The 20,000-nt window shown below is 39.3% G+C and overlaps 1 protein-coding gene across 3 annotated transcripts in view; it reads right to left on the bottom strand.

Moving 5' to 3' along the window:
• Window positions 1-20,000, bottom strand: part of LOC125666145 (NADH-ubiquinone oxidoreductase 75 kDa subunit, mitochondrial-like) — a 40,377-nt gene that overhangs the window by 3,604 nt on the left and 16,773 nt on the right. For all 3 annotated transcript variants that reach the window (XM_056151426.1, XM_056151427.1, XM_056151428.1), the window contains 10 exons: window positions 18,260-18,359; window positions 17,396-17,545; window positions 13,378-13,523; window positions 12,902-13,030; window positions 7,974-8,040; window positions 6,594-6,656; window positions 5,790-5,951; window positions 3,351-3,504; window positions 2,625-2,800; window positions 2,353-2,487 (listed from right to left, as the gene is read on the bottom strand). In XM_056151426.1, coding sequence (XP_056007401.1) covers window positions 2,353-2,487; window positions 2,625-2,800; window positions 3,351-3,504; window positions 5,790-5,951; window positions 6,594-6,656; window positions 7,974-8,040; window positions 12,902-13,030; window positions 13,378-13,523; window positions 17,396-17,545; window positions 18,260-18,359 — 1,282 coding nt within the window. The remainder of the gene's footprint in view (window positions 1-2,352; window positions 2,488-2,624; window positions 2,801-3,350; window positions 3,505-5,789; window positions 5,952-6,593; window positions 6,657-7,973; window positions 8,041-12,901; window positions 13,031-13,377; window positions 13,524-17,395; window positions 17,546-18,259; window positions 18,360-20,000) is intronic.

The following is a 20,000-nucleotide window of genomic DNA, read 5'->3' as shown; positions in this document are numbered from 1 at the left end:
GACCGTCTGATATCTAACAATTTCCACATCACAGAGATCATCTGATATCTGACACTTTCTACTACATGTCACGGTTGAGAATCACTATTGAATAATTAGGGGTTTAGTACGTTTTCGTTGGAATTTTTACAACGTAATACCGAGTCCCGGCATCTTAGGACAACGTAATAACGAGGTCTATTTTATATAGGTTTGTTAAGAAATGGTTTTGTGCTTTGAAATTCCAACGTAATATGCGGACTAACGTATTAAAGGGGGAACGTAATAACGGGGTTCCACTGTAGTTCTGCATATCTAAGCTAAAATCTTATATTAATCAGCAGTATAAAACAAGATGCGTTCTTCAAACACCGAACCATCCCATGGGGATCCGGGTTAGAATAGGTCCTCAGTACCCCCTTTGCTTGTCGTAAGAGGCGACTAAATGGGGCAGTCCTTCGGATGAGACAGCAAAAACCGATGTCCCGTGTCGCAGCAAGTGTGGCACGATAAAGATCCCTCCCTGCTCAATGGCCTTAAGCGCCGAGCATAGGCCTAAATTTTACAGCCCTTCACCGGCAGTGGTGACGTCTCCATATGAGTGAAATATTCTCGAGAGAGACGTAAAATAATATCCAATCAACCACCGAACGAGTCCACACTGACTTAACTTTACATAATATATGTTATATGTACCAGGGTTTGACACTAAGGCACGTCCGACCGACCGAGTCTACTAAATGATAGGTCCGGTCGGGTAAAATGTCGATTTACTAGTCCGACTGGTCGTGTTAAAAATAAACAAGAAACTTTACTTTAAACAGTAAGATATTTTATTCTTAACTAAAAAGAAAATAACTGTAAAGAATTTGCAAGCAATCTTGAACCGTGTGATGGAATAATCTCTATTTTTAGTTCTAATAAATAAGTTGCGGTCGGTAGTGATGTTTTACGAAATCTACTCGATGTTAATTTTAAACAGTTTACATTTATTTGAATTGACTATAATAAAGTGTTTATCAAGTTAATAAATTACGTCGTAAACGACTATTTATCGGTGTTGACATATGTGCAGGAATGTCTCTATATTTTAATACGACTTCTCGTCCTCAAGGAAAGACGTCCCAGGAGAAAAAAGAAAAGTTTAAGAAGAAACAAAGCAGGGCTTATGAAATGTAAATGAAATAAAAAGCCAGATGAGGTCATTTTATACTAAATAGATTAAAGAATATCCGTGCTGGGTAAAATTTAAAGAAACAGAAAACGTGTTTGAAAATCAAATTGAATGACGAGACTTAAGATATTTTTGAGACAATTAAATACGTTTTGGTTCAAACTTAACGTTGAAGTATTTAAACATGGAGAAACTATCAGGGTTTTTTTCTGAAAAGTTGGTCAGGGCTAGTGGATATAAAGTTAGGTCTAGTAATAATCATTTGAAGTAGCCCGACTGGTCTAGTGCTCAAAAAAGTACATGTCAAACTCTGTGTACATTAATCATATTTGACAATTTTGGACCTGATCTAGAGTCTGATCTGGGTTAGAATAGGTCCTCAGTACCCCTTACTTGTTGTAAGAGGCAACTAATTTGGGCGGTCTTTAAGATGAGACCATAAACCAAGGCCCCATGTCACAGCAGGTGTGGCACGATAAAGATCCCTCTCTGCTCAATGGCCATAAGCGCTGAGCATAGGCCTAAATTTTGCAGCACTTCACAGGCAATGGTGATGTCTCCATATGAGTGAAAAATTCTCGAGCGAGACATTAAACAATATACAATCAATCAATCAGAACTCTGGCATAGCGAAATTCATAATTTTGGTGCATCTGAACATGCATTTAGTTTATATACAGCATCAGCAACAAGAAATCTTTCAAATTATAAACACAATAATCACTATGATAATTTTGGCTCTACCCTGGACCCAAATTTCCTACCCCTGGGATCTTGAAATTCACAAAGTTGGAAAAAGGCTACCTGTTCCTTCTAAATATCCAGTTACAATCAATATCACTAACAAACGTGTAATTTAGACTTTCTACACATAAACACTATTTATATACATGTACCAAGTTTGGTCCTGCCCTGGAGTCACGTGAACATGTAAAAAGTTGACAACATCAACAATGACAGAATGGACAAGTTTTGATCTGAAAATCTCACTTGAGCCTTCAGTTCAGGTGAGCTAAAAATAGAACTTGACAGGTGAACTAAGGAACAGCCAATATATCAATATGTATAAGCTTCTACTGTTAAGCTCACCTTAGCTAGTTTGTTTGAATAAGCTACAATTTATTACAGAGTTAGGACAGCTCACCTTAGCTAGTTTGTTTGTATAAGCTACTATATATTACAGAGTTAGGACAGCTCACCTTAGCTAGTTCGTTTGCCTGTTTAAAATAATTAGCCTCCTCTGCCTCTCCGTATCGAGCGAGACTCGGCGCCACATCTTCCAGACGGCTGCGGACCTCATTCAGAGTGTCGTATGGCAGGGGATGGTCCAGGACCTACAAGGATACAGAAGTTTATCATTAAAGATCTCTGGGTTTGAAGGATCAGCTGAGTACTGGTATTACAGAAATATTACATGCACCGAGTTTTGGGGGTGTGTATAGGTCGTAAAACACATAGAGAGACTCCATACCTCAGACAGAGCTCGGATGATCTTCCAGTCTTCCCTCGCCATGCCCGGGGGCGACACAGCGAGTCTGGTCTGCTGGGCACGGCCCTCCGTGTTGACATATGTCGCATCTTTTTCTGTGTAAGCTGCTCCGGGGAAAACAACGTCAGCCATGGTGGCTCCTTTGTCTCCATGGTGACCTGATGTAAACTTACAGTTAATATTTCCATATATACTACGCACTTGCGCAAATTTTGACAGAAACATGATCACACCATGCTTAGGAGAGTGGTCAGATTACAAAACTGTCCTGTATCCAGTGGTCAGATTACAAAACTGTCCTGTATCCAGTGGTCAGATTACAAAACTGTCCTGTATCCAGTGGTCAGATTACAAAACTGCCCTGTACCCAGTGGTCAGATTACAAAACTGTCCTGTACCCAGTGGTCAGATTACAAAACTGTCCTGTATCCAGTGGTCAGATTACAAAACTGTCCTGTATGCAGTTTACAGATAGAACCATTAGCCAGTGGTCATTTTACAAAATTGACTCTTATTCCAATGGTCATTTTAAAAATAGGAACATTATCCAGTGGTTATTTTATATAAATGGCTTTTATTCCAGTGGTCAGTTTACAGATCTAGGACCTTTATTCACACTGTCAAATTACAGAAGAGACCTTCACCCGGTTCACCAGTGGTCAGTTACAATGTGAAGAGTGGTCCATTCTCATCCGTAGACAGACCTACCTTGGTAGATGATGAAGCAGTCCTTGGGGAGGTCTTCTCGGGTAAGGACGCCCTCGTCAGCCCCCAAGAGGAAGAGAACTTTGGGAGGGTTCTTCCTGATGTAGTCCACACCTGCCTTATAACCCAGATCTAGAGCAGCCACCTGACTGGCTACCTAAAATTAGTAACAAGTAAAAGACCTTAAAAATGAACCACAAAAAGTAGAGGTCTGTGGGTCACAATGCTTACCAGGGTAACATTGATCCTAAAGAAATAAAGGCTGAACAGCTTGGTACACCATGAATGTAATGCTATCAACACCTACTGAAGTGCAATATATAGAGTCCCAAAATAAATAAAAAATAAAGTGCACCGGCACATGACACGCCCATAAGATGATTTCTTATTATAAACAAATGAAAGTGCATGACACAAAATCACGTCAACCTTCAAATGTGCAGAGATTGTTTGAATATATTTGCCTTAAGGTCTGAGGTAAAACTAAGATTGTTCCTTGTAATGTGTTTATTGAACATTGCATTTGACTTGTCAATATATCTCTTGAGTTGTTCAAATAACTACAGAAACATTTCAAAACAGATTTTCATTTCATTACATATACATGTATTTGAACAATTTCTTCTTCATGGTATGACTGACTTATTGTGGGTTGTACATAGAAATGCCCCATAACTAAAATAGTGACAAATTATCCTCACAGCCTTCTTACATTATACTCATAACTAAAATAGTGACAAATTCTCCCCCACAGCCTTCTTACATTATACTCATAACTAAAATAGTGACAAATTATCCACAGCCTTCTTACATTACACTCATAACTAAAATAGGGACAAATTATCCCCACAGCCTTCTTACATTATACTCATAACTAAAATAGTGACAAATTATCCCCACAGCCTTCTTACATTATACTCATAACTAAAATAGGGACAAATTATCCCCCACAGCCTTCTTACATTATACTCATAACTAAAATAGTGACAAATTATCTCCACAGCCTTCTTACATTACACTCATAACTAAAATAGGGACAAATTATCCTCACAGCCTTCTTACATTACACTCATAACTAAAATAGTGACAAATTATCCACAGCCTTCTTACATTATCCTCATAACTAAAATAGGGACAAATTATCCTCACAGCCTTCTTACATTACACTCATAACTAAAATAGTGACAAATTATCCACAGCCTTCTTACATTATACTCATAACTAAAATAGTGACAAATTATCCACAGCCTTCTTACATTATACTCATAACTAAAATAGGGACAAATTATCCACAGCCTTCTTACATTATACTCATAACTAAAATAGGGACAAATTATCCTCACAGCCTTCTTACATTATACTCATAACTAAAATAGGGACAAATTATCCCCACAGTCTTCTTATATTACACTCATAACTAAAATAGTGACAAATTATCCCTACAGCCTTCTCACATTATACTCATAACTAAAATAGTGACAAATTCTCCCCATAGCCTTCTTACATTACACTCATAACTAAAATAGGGACAAATTATCCCCACAGTCTTCTTATATTACACTCATAACTAAAATAGTGACAAATTATCCTCACAGCCTTCTTACATTATACTCATAACTAAAATAGTGACAAATTCTCCCCACAGCCTTCTTACATTACACTCATAACTAAAATAGGGACAAATTATCCTCACAGCCTTCTTACATTATACTCATAACTAAAATAGTGACAAATTATCCCCACAGCCTTCTTACATTATACTCATAACTAAAATAGTGACAAATTATCCCTGCAGCCTTCTTACATTACACTCATAACTAAAATAGTGACAAATTCTCCCCACAGCCTTCTTACATTATACTCATAACTAAAATAGTGACAAATTATCCCCACAGCCTTCACTGTACATCTCTATAAGTGACAGATTATAACTACACTGTACATCTCTATAAGTGACAGATTATAACTACACTGTACACCTCTATAAGTGACAGATTATAACTACACTGTACATCTCTATAAGTGACAGATTATAACTACACTGTACATCTCTATAAGTGACAGATTATAACTACACTGTACATCTCTATAAGTGACAGATTATAACTACACTGTACATCTCTATAAGTGACAGATTATAACTACACTGTACACCTCTATAAGTGACAGATTATAACTACACTGTACATTTCTATAAGTGACAGATTATAACTACACTGTACATCTCTATAAGTGACAGATTATAACTACACTGTACATCTCTATAAGTGACAGATTATAACTACACTGTACATCTCTATAAGTGACAGATTATAACTACACTGTACATCTCTATAAGTGACAGATTATAACTACACTGTAGATCTCTATAAGTGACATAGTATAACTAGACTGTACATCTGTATAAGTGACAGATTATCTATCTTAGAATTCTTCACTTACCCTGTGGAGGATGTTTAGGACTCGCCACGAATCTCCACACTCGGACTGTACCCTAGCTGTCTGAGCGATCGTGGACACCGCCGCATGAAGGGCTGCGGAGTCCGTCCTCTGTAGAGTGGAGCTTCCCACCACCACCATTGGGCGCCGCGCTTTGTTCAGAGTCTATAAAGAGAATTAGTCTTCATTCCACAAGATGGCCGGCTGGTGCGGTATAAATTGTTAATGAACGTAATTTTGGACATAATGCAGCCTCATCAAATTTCGTGGACATTTAAAAATCATCCCAAAGGTTTGATAGCAAGCAACTATATGTTCTTCTTAAATTAGTGAGTATAGTCAATTGTATTTTGTCAATTGTTTAATGTACCATTACATGTACCTTAATACAGAGAATGAAAACATCAGTAATCCTCACTAAATTCTAACCTTTAGCAATCTTCACTTAGTCCTTACCTTCAGCAATCTTCACTTAGTCCTTACCTTCAGCAATCTTCAATCAGTCCTTACCTTCAGTAATCTTCACTCAGTCCTTATCTTCAGTAATCTTCACTAGATCCTTACCTTCAGCAATCTTCACTAGATCCTTACCTTCAGTAATCTTCACTTAGTCCTTACCTTCAGCAATCTTCACTAGATCCTTACCTTCAGCAATCTTCACTAGATCCTTACCTTCAGTAATCTTCACTTAGTCCTTACCTTCAGCAATCTTCACTAGATCCTTACCTTCAGTAATCTTCACTAGATCCTTACCTTCAGCAATCTTCACTCAGTCCTTACCTTCAGTAATCTTCACTAGATCCTTACCTTACAGAAGGGGTGAGATCCATCAGCTATTTTCTTCAGAACATCAGTGGAGTCTCCTAGGTACTGGAAATGACAAAGCACCAAATTAATGAGAATTTCTTCCTAACTGCATCTTATATATTGAAATTTAAAATCTACAAAGGTTGACGCCACCTTTAAGCAATGTAGCACTTCTGTACGTTTGTGAAAATTCAGTATGATGAAATGCGGTTTACATTGTTAACACAGTTGTAATTTAATCGATATATATGCACTAAACTCACCCCTACACACACACATAATTGTTTATTATAAGGACTTTACAATGTATGTCAATGTTGGAGAGCTACTATTCTTTATGGTTATTAACATTACCTTGCTCATGGAGGATTTAAATTTGCAGAAATCTCTATATATGCAACATAATAAAAAAACCATAGGAATTATTCCCCCGAAACTTTAAATTACCCCCCCCCCCCCCCCCCCCCCCCCCCCAAACTTTAATAAGTTTGGATTTACAAAATACATCATGGGCGTTTGGCAACAGTTTAGGGTTCCCGAGGTAATATATGTTATCTGTTACCGGGGTAATATATGTTATCTGTCAGAGTATGATAAACATTGTAATGAAACACACAGCTTATCTGAATGAGTACTCTACAACTGTAATGAAACACACAGCTTATCTGAATGAGTACTCTACAACTGTAATGAAACACACAGCTTATCTGAATGAGTACTCTACAACTGTAATGAAACACACAGCTTATCTGAATGAGTACTCTACAACTGTAATGAAACACACAGCTTATCTGAATGACTACTCTACAACTGTAATGAAACACACAGCTTATCTGAATGAGTACTCTACAACTGTAATGAAACACACAGCTTATCTGAATGACTACTCTACAACTGTAATGAAACACACAGCTTATCTGAATGACTACTCTACAACTGTAATGAAACACACAGCTTATCTGAATGAGTACTCTACAACTGTAATGAAACACACAGCTTATCTGAATGACTACTCTACAACTGTAATGAAACACACAGCTTATCTGAATGACTACTCTACAACTGTAATGAAACACACAGCTTATCTGAATGACTACTCTACAACTGTAATGAAACACACAGCTTATCTGAATGACTACTCTACAACTGTAATGAAACACACAGCTTATCTGAATGACTACTCTACAACTGTAATGAAACACACAGCTTATCTGAATGACTACTCTACAACTGTAATGAAACACACAGCTTATCTGAATGAGTACTCTACAACTGTAATGAAACACACAGCTTATCTGAATGAGTACTCTACAACTGTAATGAAACACACAGCTTATCTGAATGAGTACTCTACAACTGACCCAATATAAATATACTCACATCATATTCGTAAGTCAAGTCTACCTTTGACCCTACGAGGGCAACTTGAAGGTCATTGTAAATCCAACTACAAAATAAAGAAGATTCTCCTACACATAGTTCTCGAGTCAACAGTTAAAATTAACTCAATTTTACAGAAATGACATTTCAAATGTTCTGATTTTTCCCTACATACTGTATAATCATATAAATTCTTACATACTGTATAATCATATAAATTCTTACATACTGTATAATCATATAAATTCAAGGGGTTCAATTTTCCTGGATTGTTGAGATTTTACAGTTTCGTTGGGATGTATTTTGTGGATTGTTGAGATTTTACAGTTTTGTTGGGATGTAGTTTAGTGGATTGTTGAGATTTTACAGTTTAGTTGAGATGTAATTTTTGTGGATTGTTGAGATTTTACAGTTTCGTTGAGATGTAATTTTTGTGGATTGTTGAGATTTTACAGTTTCGTTGAGATGTAATTTTCGTGGATTGTTGAGATTTTACAGTTTTGTTGGGATGTAGTTTAGTGGATTGTTGAGATTTTACAGTTTTGTTGGGATGTAGTTTTGTGGATTGTTGAGATTTTACAGTTTTGTTGGGATGTAGTTTAGTGGATTGTTGAGATTTTACAGTTTTGTTCGGATGTAGTTTAGTGGATTTTTGAGATTTTACAGTTTTTTTGAGATTTTACAGTTTCGTTGAGATGTAGTTTAGTGGATTGTTGAGATTTTACAGTTTCGTTGAGATGTAATTTTCGTAGATTGTTGAGATTTTACAGTTTTGTTGAGATGTAATTTTGTGGATTGTTGAGATTTTACAGTTTTGTTGGGATGTAATTTTGTGGATTGTTGAGATTTGACAGTTTTGTTGGGATGTAGTTTAGTGGATTGTTGAGATTTTACAGTTTTGTTGGGATGTAGTTTAGTGGATTGTTGAGATTTTACAGTTTCGTTGAGATGTAGTTTAGTGGATTGTTGAGATTTTACAGTTTTGTTGGGATGTAGTTTAGTGGATTTTTGAGATTTTACAGTTTTTTTGAGATTTTACAGTTTCGTTGAGATGTAGTTTAGTGGATTGTTGAGATTTTACAGTTTCGTTGAGATGTAATTTTCGTAGATTGTTGAGATTTTACAGTTTTGTTGAGATGTAATTTTGTGGATTGTTGAGATTTTACAGTTTTGTTGGGATGTAATTTAGTGGATTGTTGAGATTTTACAGTTTTGTTGGGATGTAGTTTTGTGGATTGTTGAGATTTTACAGTTTTGTTGGGATGTAGTTTAGTGGATTGTTGAGATTTTACAGTTTTGTTGGGATGTAGTTTAGTGGATTTTTGAGATTTTACAGTTTTTTTGAGATTTTACAGTTTCGTTGAGATGTAGTTTAGTGGATTGTTGAGATTTTACAGTTTCGTTGAGATGTAATTTTCGTAGATTGTTGAGATTTTACAGTTTTGTTGAGATGTAATTTTGTGGATTGTTGAGATTTTACAGTTTTGTTGGGATGTAATTTTGTGGATTGTTGAGATTTGACAGTTTTGTTGGGATGTAGTTTAGTGGATTGTTGAGATTTTACAGTTTTGTTGGGATGTAGTTTAGTGGATTGTTGAGATTTTACAGTTTCGTTGAGATGTAGTTTAGTGGATTGTTGAGATTTTACAGTTTCGTTGAGATGTAATTTTCGTAGATTGTTGAGATTTTACAGTTTTGTTGAGATGTAATTTTGTGGATTGTTGAGATTTTACAGTTTTGTTGGGATGTAATTTTGTGGATTGTTGAGATTTGACAGTTTCGTTGAGATGTAGTTTAGTGGATTGTTGAGATTTTACAGTTTCGTTGAGATGTAATTTTCATAGATTGTTGAGATTTTAAAGTTTTGTTGAGATGTAATTTTAGTGGATTGTTGAGATTTTACAGTTTTGTTGGGATGAAATTTTAGTGGATTGTTGAGATTTTACAGTTTTGTTGCGATGTAATTTTGTGGATTGTTGAGATTTTACAGTTTCGTTGGGATGTAGTTTAGTGGATTGTTGAGATTTTACTGTTTCGTTGAGATGTAATTTTGTGGATTGTTGAGATTTTACAGTTTTGTTGGGATGTAGTTTAGTGGATTGTTGAGATTTTACAGTTTTGTTGGGATGTAGTTTAGTAGATTGTTCAGATTTTACAGTTTCGTTGAGATGTAATTTTTGTGGATTGTTGAGATTTTACAGTTTTGTTGGGATGTAATTTTGTGGATTGTTGAGATTTTACAGTTTTGTTGGGATGTAGTTTAGTGGATTGTTGAGATTTTACAGTTTCGTTGAGATGTAGTTTAGTGGATTGTTGAGATTTTACAGTGTTGTTGGGATGTAGTTTAGTGGATTGTTGAGATTTTACAGTTTCGTTGAGATGTAGTTTAGTGGATTGTTGAGATTTTACAGTTTCGTTGAGATGTAATTTTGTGGATTGTTGAGATTTTACAGTTTTGTTGGGATGTAGTTTAGTGGATTGTTGAGATTTTACAGTTTTGTTGGGATGTAGTTTAGTGGATTGTTGAGATTTTACAGTTTCGTTGAGATGTAATTTTCGTGGATTGTTGAGATTTTACAGTTTCGTTGAGATGTAATTTTTGTGGATTGTTGAGATTTTACAGTTTCGTTGGGATGTAATTTTGTGGATTGTTGAGATTTGACAGTTTCGTTGGGATGAAATTTAGTGGATTGTTGAGATTTTACAGTTTTGTTGGGATGTAGTTTAGTGGATTGTTGAGATTTTACTGTTTCGTTGGGATGTAATTTTGTATATATGCTTTCTGCACATTAGAACTTTGTGTAAATTGTGTATTCTGAAAAGAGGAAAAATCACAGAAGCGGCCCCCTGTTAGAACTCCGTGTAATGTTGACACCCCTGTTAGAACTCTGTGTAATGTTGACACCCCTGTTAGAACTCCATGTAATGTTGACACCCCTGTTAGAACTCTGTGTAATGTTGACACCCCTGTTAGAACTCCATGTAATGTTGACACCCTGTTAGAACAGTGTAATGTTGACACCCCTGTTAGAACAGTGTAATGTTGACACCCCTGTTAGAACAGTGTAATGTTGACACCCCTGTTAGAACTCCATGTAATGTTGACACCCCTGTTAGAACTGTGTGTAATGTTGACATCCCTGTTAGAACTGTGTAATGTTGACACCCCTGTTAGAACTCTGTGTAATGTTGACACCTGTTAGAACTGTGTAATGTTGACACCCTGTTAGAACTCTGTGTAATGTTGACACCCTGTTAGAACTGTGTGTAATGTTGACACCCGTTAGAACTCTGTGTAATGTTGACACCCCTGTTAGAACTCCGTGTAATGTTGACACCCCTGTTAGAACTCTGTGTAATGTTGACACCCTGTTATAACTCTGTGTAATGTTGACATCCCTGTTAGAACTGTGTAATGTTGACACCCTGTTAGAACTCTGTGTAATGTTGACACCCCTGTTAGAACTGTGTAATGTTGACACCCTGTTAGAATTGTGTAATGTTGACACCCTGTTAGAACTGTGTGTAATGTTGACACCCGTTAGAACTCTGTGTAATGTTGACACCCCTGTTAGAACTCTGTGTAATGTTGACACCCTGTTAGAACTGTGTAATGTTGACACCCTGTTAGAACTGTGTGTAATGTTGACACCCCTGTTAGAACTGTGTAATGTTGACACCCTGTTAGAACTCTGTGTAATGTTGACACCCTGTTAGAACTGTGTAATGTTGACACCCCTGTTAGAACTCTGTGTAATGTTGACACCCCTGTTAGAACTCTGTGTAATGTTGACACCCCTGTTAGAACTCTGTGTAATGTTGACACCCCTGTTAGAACTCTGTGTAATGTTGACACCCCTGTTAGAACTCTGTGTAATGTTGACACCCCTGTTAGAACTGTGTAATGTTGACACCTGTTAGAACTGTGTAATGTTGACACACTGTTAGAAGTGTGTAATGTTGACACCTGTTAGAACTGTGTAATGTTGACACCCCTGTTAGAACTCTGTGTAATGTTGACACCCCTGTTAGAACTGTGTGTAATGTTGACACCCTGTTAGAACTGTGTAATGTTAACACCCTGTTAGAACTCTGTGTAATGTTGACACCCTGTTAGAACTCTGTGTAATGTTGACACCCTGTTAGAACTCTGTGTAATGTTGACACCCCTGTTAGAACTCTGTGTAATGTTGACACCCTGTTAGAACTGTGTAATGTTGACACCCCTGTTAGAACTGTGTGTAATGTTGACACCCTGTTAGAACTGTGTAATGTTAACACCCTGTTAGAACTCTGTGTAATGTTGACACCCTGTTAGAACTCTGTGTAATGTTGACACCCTGTTAGAACTCTGTGTAATGTTGACACCCCTGTTAGAACTGTGTGTAATGTTGACACCCTGTTAGAACTGTGTAATGTTAACACCCTGTTAGAACTCTGTGTAATGTTGACACCCTGTTAGAACTCTGTGTAATGTTGACACCCTGTTAGAACTCTGTGTAATGTTGACACCCCTGTTAGAACTCTGTGTAATGTTGACACCCTGTTAGAACTGTGTAATGTTGACACCCCTGTTAGAACTGTGTAATGTTGACACCCTGTTAGAACTGTGTAATGTTGACACCCCTGTCCACTATTTGATGTACATGCTACGTTGCACAATTCAGAGTATTTTGTGTCAAGTTTGCAAAACAAAGCGATAGTTACAAAAATCAATCATTTATATATAGGTATGCAATTTTTCAAAGCTGGAAGAATTCAACATTGAAAAATTCCCAATATCAAAAAAAGTTCACGATTTTCCCCCAATCAATAGGGTAAAGGTAGCATTTAAAATTGTAGCAAGCGACATTCAGTGATGTGTACAAAAATTTGACCTCTGCATATCGCTGACCTTTTCCTGACCCTTGTTGTTACACCTAACTGACCTTTTCCTGACCCTTGTGTTCAGAAGCGGGGCCTCCAGTCTCGGATTGGTTCCTATAAATAGAACAAGGTCCGCCTCCTCTACTGCAGCTATCCCAGTGTTCAACAGATAGTTGGAGCGAAGGTCAGTCCTAGAGAAAGCGAAAAAACTTAGATTAACTCGTCTCCTTCAAGTGGATGCTTTTACAAAGTTGTGTCCCTTTCTTGCGATGTTAATTGTTTATTTGTCAGTAGAGCAAGCTCTAATGAAAATGTACATACATGTAAATAAATGATTCTACAGTTCTGATGTACAATGTTAGAAGAATATTTCACAACTCCACGTGATATCATTTGAAAACTGCAGGCCCAATCTGCATATTGATACTGTACTATGTCATCTGCTAATCAATAGTTTAACACAACACTAACAACCTACCCAACCCCGTCCCTGGGGAAGATTTCCTAACTACAAAGAGCTGATAAACAGACAACCTACCCGGCCCCATCCATGGGGAAGATTTCTTCACTACACAATGACTCGCTCCCGAGCTTGTTAAGCAGATCCTTCAGGGCAATGAGAGACTCAGCGTCTACAAGTCCTCCCACCAGACCAGCGATCTGATCACCTTCGTAATTATGAATCTACAAATCAGAAGAGATGCATGTAAAACATAAAGAGAAAGCAAAATGTTAAATCTGTGTCTCCCTCACCCCCCCCCCCCCCCCCCCCCCCTCACCAGAGTTATGTTAAATTTGTGTCTCCCTCACCAGAGCTATGTTAAATTTGTGTCTCCCTCACCAGAGCTATGTTAAATCTGTGTCTTCCCTCACCAGAGTTATGTTAAATCTGTCTCCCTCACCAGAGCTATGTTAAATCTGTGTCTCCCTCACCAAAGCTATGTTAAAACTGTCCCCCTCACCAGAGCTATGTTAAATCTGTGTCTCTCACCAGAGTTATGTTAAATCTGTCTCCCTCACCAGAGCTATGTTAAATCTGTGTCTCCCTCACCAGAGCTATGTTAAATCTGTGTCTCCCTCACCAGAGCTATGTTAAAACTGTCCCCCTCACCAGAGCTATGTTAAATCTGTGTCTCTCACCAGAGTTATGTTAAATCTGTCTCCCTCACCAGAGCTATGTTAAATCTGTGTCTCCCTCACCAGAGCTATGTTAAATTTGTGTCTCCCTCACCAGAGCTATGTTAAATCTGTCTTCCCCCCTCCTCACCAGAGCTATGTTAAATTTGTCTCTCCCTCCCTCCCCCCCCCCCCCTCTCACCAGAACTATGTTAAATCTGCCCCCCCCCCCCCCTCACCAGAGCTATGTTAAATCTGTCCCCCTCACCAGAGCTATGTTAAATCTGTCTCCCTCACCAGAGCTATGTTAAATTTGTGTCTCCCTCACCAGAGCTATGTTAAATCTGTCCCCCTCACCAGAGCTATGTTAAATCTGTCTCCCTCACCAGAGCTATGTTAAATTTGTCTCCCCCCCCCCCCTCACCAGAGCTATGTTAAATTTGTCTCCCCCCCCCTCACCAGAACTATGTTAAATCTGCCCCCCCCCCCCCTCACCAGAGCTATGTTAAATCTGCCCCCCTCACCAGAACTATGTTAAATCTGTCCCCCTCACCAGAGCTATGTTAAATCTGTGTCTTCCCTCACCAGAGCTATGTTAAATCTGTCTCCCTCACCAGAGCTATGTTAAATCTGTGTCTCCCTCACCAGAGCTATGTTAAATTTGTCTCCCCCCCTCACCAGAGCTATGTTAAATTTGTGTCCCCCCCTCACCAGAGCTATGTTAAAACTGCCCCCCTCACCAGAGCTATGTTAAATCTGTCTCCCTCACCAGAGCTATGTTAAATTTGTGTCTCCCCTCAAAAGAGCTATGTTAAATTTGTCTCCCCCCCCCTCACCAGAGCTATGTTAAATCTGTGTCTCCCCTCACCAGAGCTATGTTAAATCTGTCCCCCTCACCAGAGCTATGTTAAACCTGTGTTTCCCTCACCAGAGCTGTTAACTTTGTGTCTCCCTTGCCATGCTATGTTAACTTTGTGTCTCCCTTGCCATGCTATGTTAAATTTGTGTCTCCCTCACCAGAGTTATGTTAAATCTGTCTGCCACCCCTTCACCAGAACTATGTTAAATATGTGTCTCCCCCCCCCTCACCAGAACTATGTTAAATCTATCCCCCTCACCAGAGCTATGTTAAATCTGTCTCCCTCACCAGAGCTATGTTAAATTTGTGTCTCCCTCACCAGAGCTATGTTAAATCTGTCCCCCTCACCAGAGCTATGTTAAATCTGTGTCTTCCCTCACCAGAGCTATGTTAAATCTGTGTCTCCCTCACCAGAGCTATGTTAAATTTGTCTCCCCCCCCCCCCCCCTCACCAGAGCTATGTTAAATTTGTGTCCCCCCCTCACCAGAGCTATGTTAAAACTGCCCCCCTCACCAGAGCTATGTTAAATTTGTATCTCCCTCACCAGAGTTATGTTAAATCTGTCTGCCACCCCTTCACCAGAACTATGTTAAATATGTGTCTCCCCCCCCCCCCCCTCACCAGAACTATGTTAAATCTATCCCCCTCACCAGAGCTATGTTAAATCTGTCTCCCTCACCAGAGCTATGTTAAATTTGTGTCTCCCTCACCAGAGCTATGTTAAATCTATCCCCCTCACCAGAGCTATGTTAAATTTGTGTCTCCCTCACCAGAGCTATGTTAAATTTGTCTCCCCCCCCCCCCCCTCACCAGAGCTATGTTAAATCTGTGTCTCCCCTCACCAGAGCTATGTTAAATCTGTCCCCCTCACCAGAGCTATGTTAAACCTGTGTTTCCCTCACCAGAGCTGTTAACTTTGTGTCTCCCTTGCCATGCTATGTTAACTTTGTGTCTCCCTTGCCATGCTATGTTAAATTTGTGTCTCCCTCACCAGAGATATGTTAAATCTGTACCCCTCACCAGAGCTATGTTAAATTTGTGTCTCCCCTCACCAGAGCTGTTAATTTTGTGTCTCCCTTGCCATGCTATGTTAAAAGTGATAGTGATAGAAATTATGAAAAATCATTTAGAATTTCTAATGTTATCTTGAGGCATACATTATCAGTATAAATAATGGTCCTTTTAAAGGTAAGAAATTGATGTATCTACCACACACACACACCCTCCCCTCCCCCTATGATGTATAAACACACACACACCCTCTCCTCCCCCTATGATGTATCTAACACACACACACACCCTCCCCTCCCCCTATGATATATTTAACACACACATACACCCTCCCCCTATGATGTATCTACCACACACACACACCCTCCCCCTATGATGTATTTAACACACACACACACCCTCCCCTCCCCCTATGATGTATTTAACACACACACACCCTCCCCCTATGATGTATTTAACACACACACACACCCTCCCCCTATGATGTATTTAACACACACACACACCCTCCCCTCCCCCTATGATGTATTTAACACACACACACACCCTCCCCTCCCCCTATGATGTATCTAACACACACACACCCTCCCCCTATGACATATCTAACACACACACACCCTCCCCTCCCCCTATGATGTATTTAACACACACACACACCCTCCCCCTATGATGTATCTAACACACACACACCCTCCCCTCCCCCTATGATGTATTTAACACACACACACACCCTCCCCTCCCCCTATGATGTATTTAACACACACACACACACACACACCCTCCCCCTATGATGTATCTAACACACACACACACACACCCTCCCCTCCCCCTATGATGTATCTAACACACACACACCCTCCCCTCCCCCTATGATGTATTTAACACACACACCCTCCCCTCCCCCTATGATGTATTTAACACACACACACCCTCCCCCTATGATGTATCTAACACACACACACACCCTCCCCTCCCCCTATGATGTATCTAACACACACACACCCTCCCCTCCCCTTATGACATATCTAACACACACACACCCTCCCCTCCCCCTATGATGTATTTAACACACACACACACCCTCCCCTCCCCCTATGATGTATTTAACACACACACACCCTCCCCTATGATGTATTTAACACACACACACCCTCCCCTCCCCCTATGATGTATTTAACACACACACACCCTCCCCCTATGATGTATTTAACACACACACACCCTCCCCCTATGATGTATTTAACACACACACACACCCTCCCCTCCCCCTATGATGTATTTAACACACACACACACCCTCCCCCTATGATGTATCTAACACACACACACACCCTACCCCTATGATGTATTTAACACACACACACACACCCTCCCCCTATGATGTATTTAACACACACACACCCTCCCCTCCCCCTATGATGTATTTAACACACACACACACACACACCCCCTATGATGTATTTAACACACACACACCCTCCCCTCCCTCTATGACATATCTAACACACACACACCCTCCCCTCCCCCTATGACATATCTAACACACACACACCCTCCCCCCTAGCTTACCATTGATGAAGCAGTGATCAGCGCATCCTCCCAATTCGTCTGTTTGAGATTCCCCGACTGGTCCTTGACGTAGGGGAACGTCAGTCGCTGTCGCTTCAGACCATCGTAAGCAAACCTCGTCTTATCCGAGATCCACTCCTCATTGATCTCCTGTAAACAGAATGATTTAAGAGAGTTGTGTCAGAAGACAACATAGCTCGCCAGGAAGCATGACTGTACTTAACTCATCCCTTTAGTTCGTTTGAAAGATTTTTGAAAAGTAGGTCGAAGTCCAAAGTTACTAGATAAAAAGTTTTGATGCCATAAGAAAGGCCTGGTCATGAGGCATCTGGATATGAAATATCAAATTCATATCCCCCTTGGTTCAATAGATATAGCCAAGGTTGAAGTTTTTAAAAAGTAGGTCAAAGTCCAAAATCAAGGTCACTAGGTCAAAAATGAAAGGTCTCATCCCGAGGCATTCACACGTAAAATATTAAAGCTTTATTACCCTTTGTTCAAAAGATATAGCCCAGGTTAAAGTTTTCCAAAAGTAGATCAGAGTCCAAGACCACTACATCAAAAGTCTTCGTATCAAAAGAAAGGTTTCAACATGAGCCATCTACATGTCGAATATCAAAACCCTCAGAAGATATAGCCCAGGCCACACAAGATTCTAAAGTCCCCTTATCCCGTATTCTCCCAAATTTCTTAAAGTATGATGCAAAGTGGCCATATGTTTTCAAAGTTGATCATTTATAAATGTTAACAGATTATGAGAAATAACAACCAAGCACATTAGCTCACCTGAGTGATTTAATCAATCCCCCCCCCCCCCCCCTTCCCCTTATATCCCCGGATAAATGGTTTAGAAGTATTCATTACCTCATTCATTCGGGGAAGGATACGCATGACCTCCCCTGACCTCGTGCTGACCACGATATTGCTCCCGACAGCATCCATCACATCCACGCTCTCGATTTTCCTGCAGACAAAAAACACAGGCATCTGAATGGTAGATAATGGACATTTTTCATATATAACTGATATTAACAACATCAACCTTTACACTTCGTGAATGTCAACAGTTACAACCAGAAACACACAGATTAAACAAGAGGTACTGTGAGCAATGCTCACTAAGAATACCCCCCGCTTACCCCAATCTCCCAAAGGGTGTTGGTAATAGGTATAAACTACCTCTTTTCTGAGTGTAAAAAACAAATGGCATGACAAACCGAACCATATTGCTACTTCGATGTCCAGTGCACGTGACCTTTGACCTTTTGACCCCAAAATCGATAGGGAACATCTTCATCCCATGGGTAGTCCATATGTATGATATGGTGACTGTAGGTGGAAAGGATAACGCTTTAGAGCCCGGAAACCATATTGCTACTTCGATGTCCAGTGCGCTTGACCTTTGACCTTTTGACCCCAAAATCAATAGGGAACATCTTCATCCCATGGGTAGTCCATATGTATGATATGGTGACTGTAGGTGGAAAGGATAATGCTTTAGAGCCCGGAAACCATATTGCTACTTCGATGTCCAGTGCACTTGACCTTTGACCTTTTGACCCCAAAATCGATAGGGAACATCTTCATCCCATGGGTAGTCCATATGTATGATATGGTGACTGTAGGTGGAAAGGATAAGGCTTTAGAGCCCGGAAACCATATTGCTACTTCGATGTCCAGTGTGCTTGACCTTTGACCTTTTGACCCCAAAATCGATAGTGAACATCTTCATCCCATGGGTAGTCCATATGTATGATATGGTGACTGTAGGTGGAAAGGATAACGCTTTAGAGCCCGGAAACCATATTGCTTCTTCGATGTCCAGTGCGCTTGACCTTTGACCTTTTGACCCCAAAATCGATAGGGAACATCTTCATCCCATGGGTAGTCCATATGTATGATATGGTGACGGTAGGTGGAAAGGATAATGCTTTAGAGTCCGGAAACCATTGCGTCTACAGACGGACGGACGGACGGACAGACAGACGGACAACCCGATTCCAGTATACCCCCCCCCCCCCACAACTTGTTGCGGGGGGTATAATAACAGGTACAAATGCACATGACAATACGACCAGCAAGTGACTATTCACTTTGATATGAAAACCTATCTATATGCTAGGTATGATCTCAATAATGTACATCAAAATGTTTTCCTATCACATACTAATACAAGAAATGTCAAGAATTGTGGGATATAACTAGATTGTTTGAATTGTGGGATATAACAAGATTGTTTGAATTGTGGGATAAAACTAGATTGTTTGAATTGTGGGATATAACTAGATTGTTTGAATTGTGGGATAAAACTAGATTGTTTGAATTGTGGGATATAACTAGATTGTTTGAATTGTGGGATATAACAAGATTGTTTGAATTGTGGGATATAACTAGATTGTTTGAATTGTGGGATATAACTAGATTGTTTGAATTGTGGGATATAACTAGATTGTTTGATTTGCTTTTGTGTTTCCATCCTTCCCTCCTGACAATGCTACCATATCAATAAGACTAATCATGTTGTTCTTGAGAAGAATTTTAAAGATTTTTCACATTAAAAAAATCTCCATTTTAGCTGCAGGGGTCATGATTAGAATAATTTCGA

The sequence above is a fragment of the Ostrea edulis genome, chromosome 10, assembly GCF_947568905.1.
Source record: "Ostrea edulis chromosome 10, xbOstEdul1.1, whole genome shotgun sequence".
NCBI classification, from domain to species: domain Eukaryota; kingdom Metazoa; phylum Mollusca; class Bivalvia; order Ostreida; family Ostreidae; genus Ostrea; species Ostrea edulis.
Note: the sequence above shows the minus strand (reverse complement) of the source record. Positions and strands in the feature narration are given on the sequence as shown.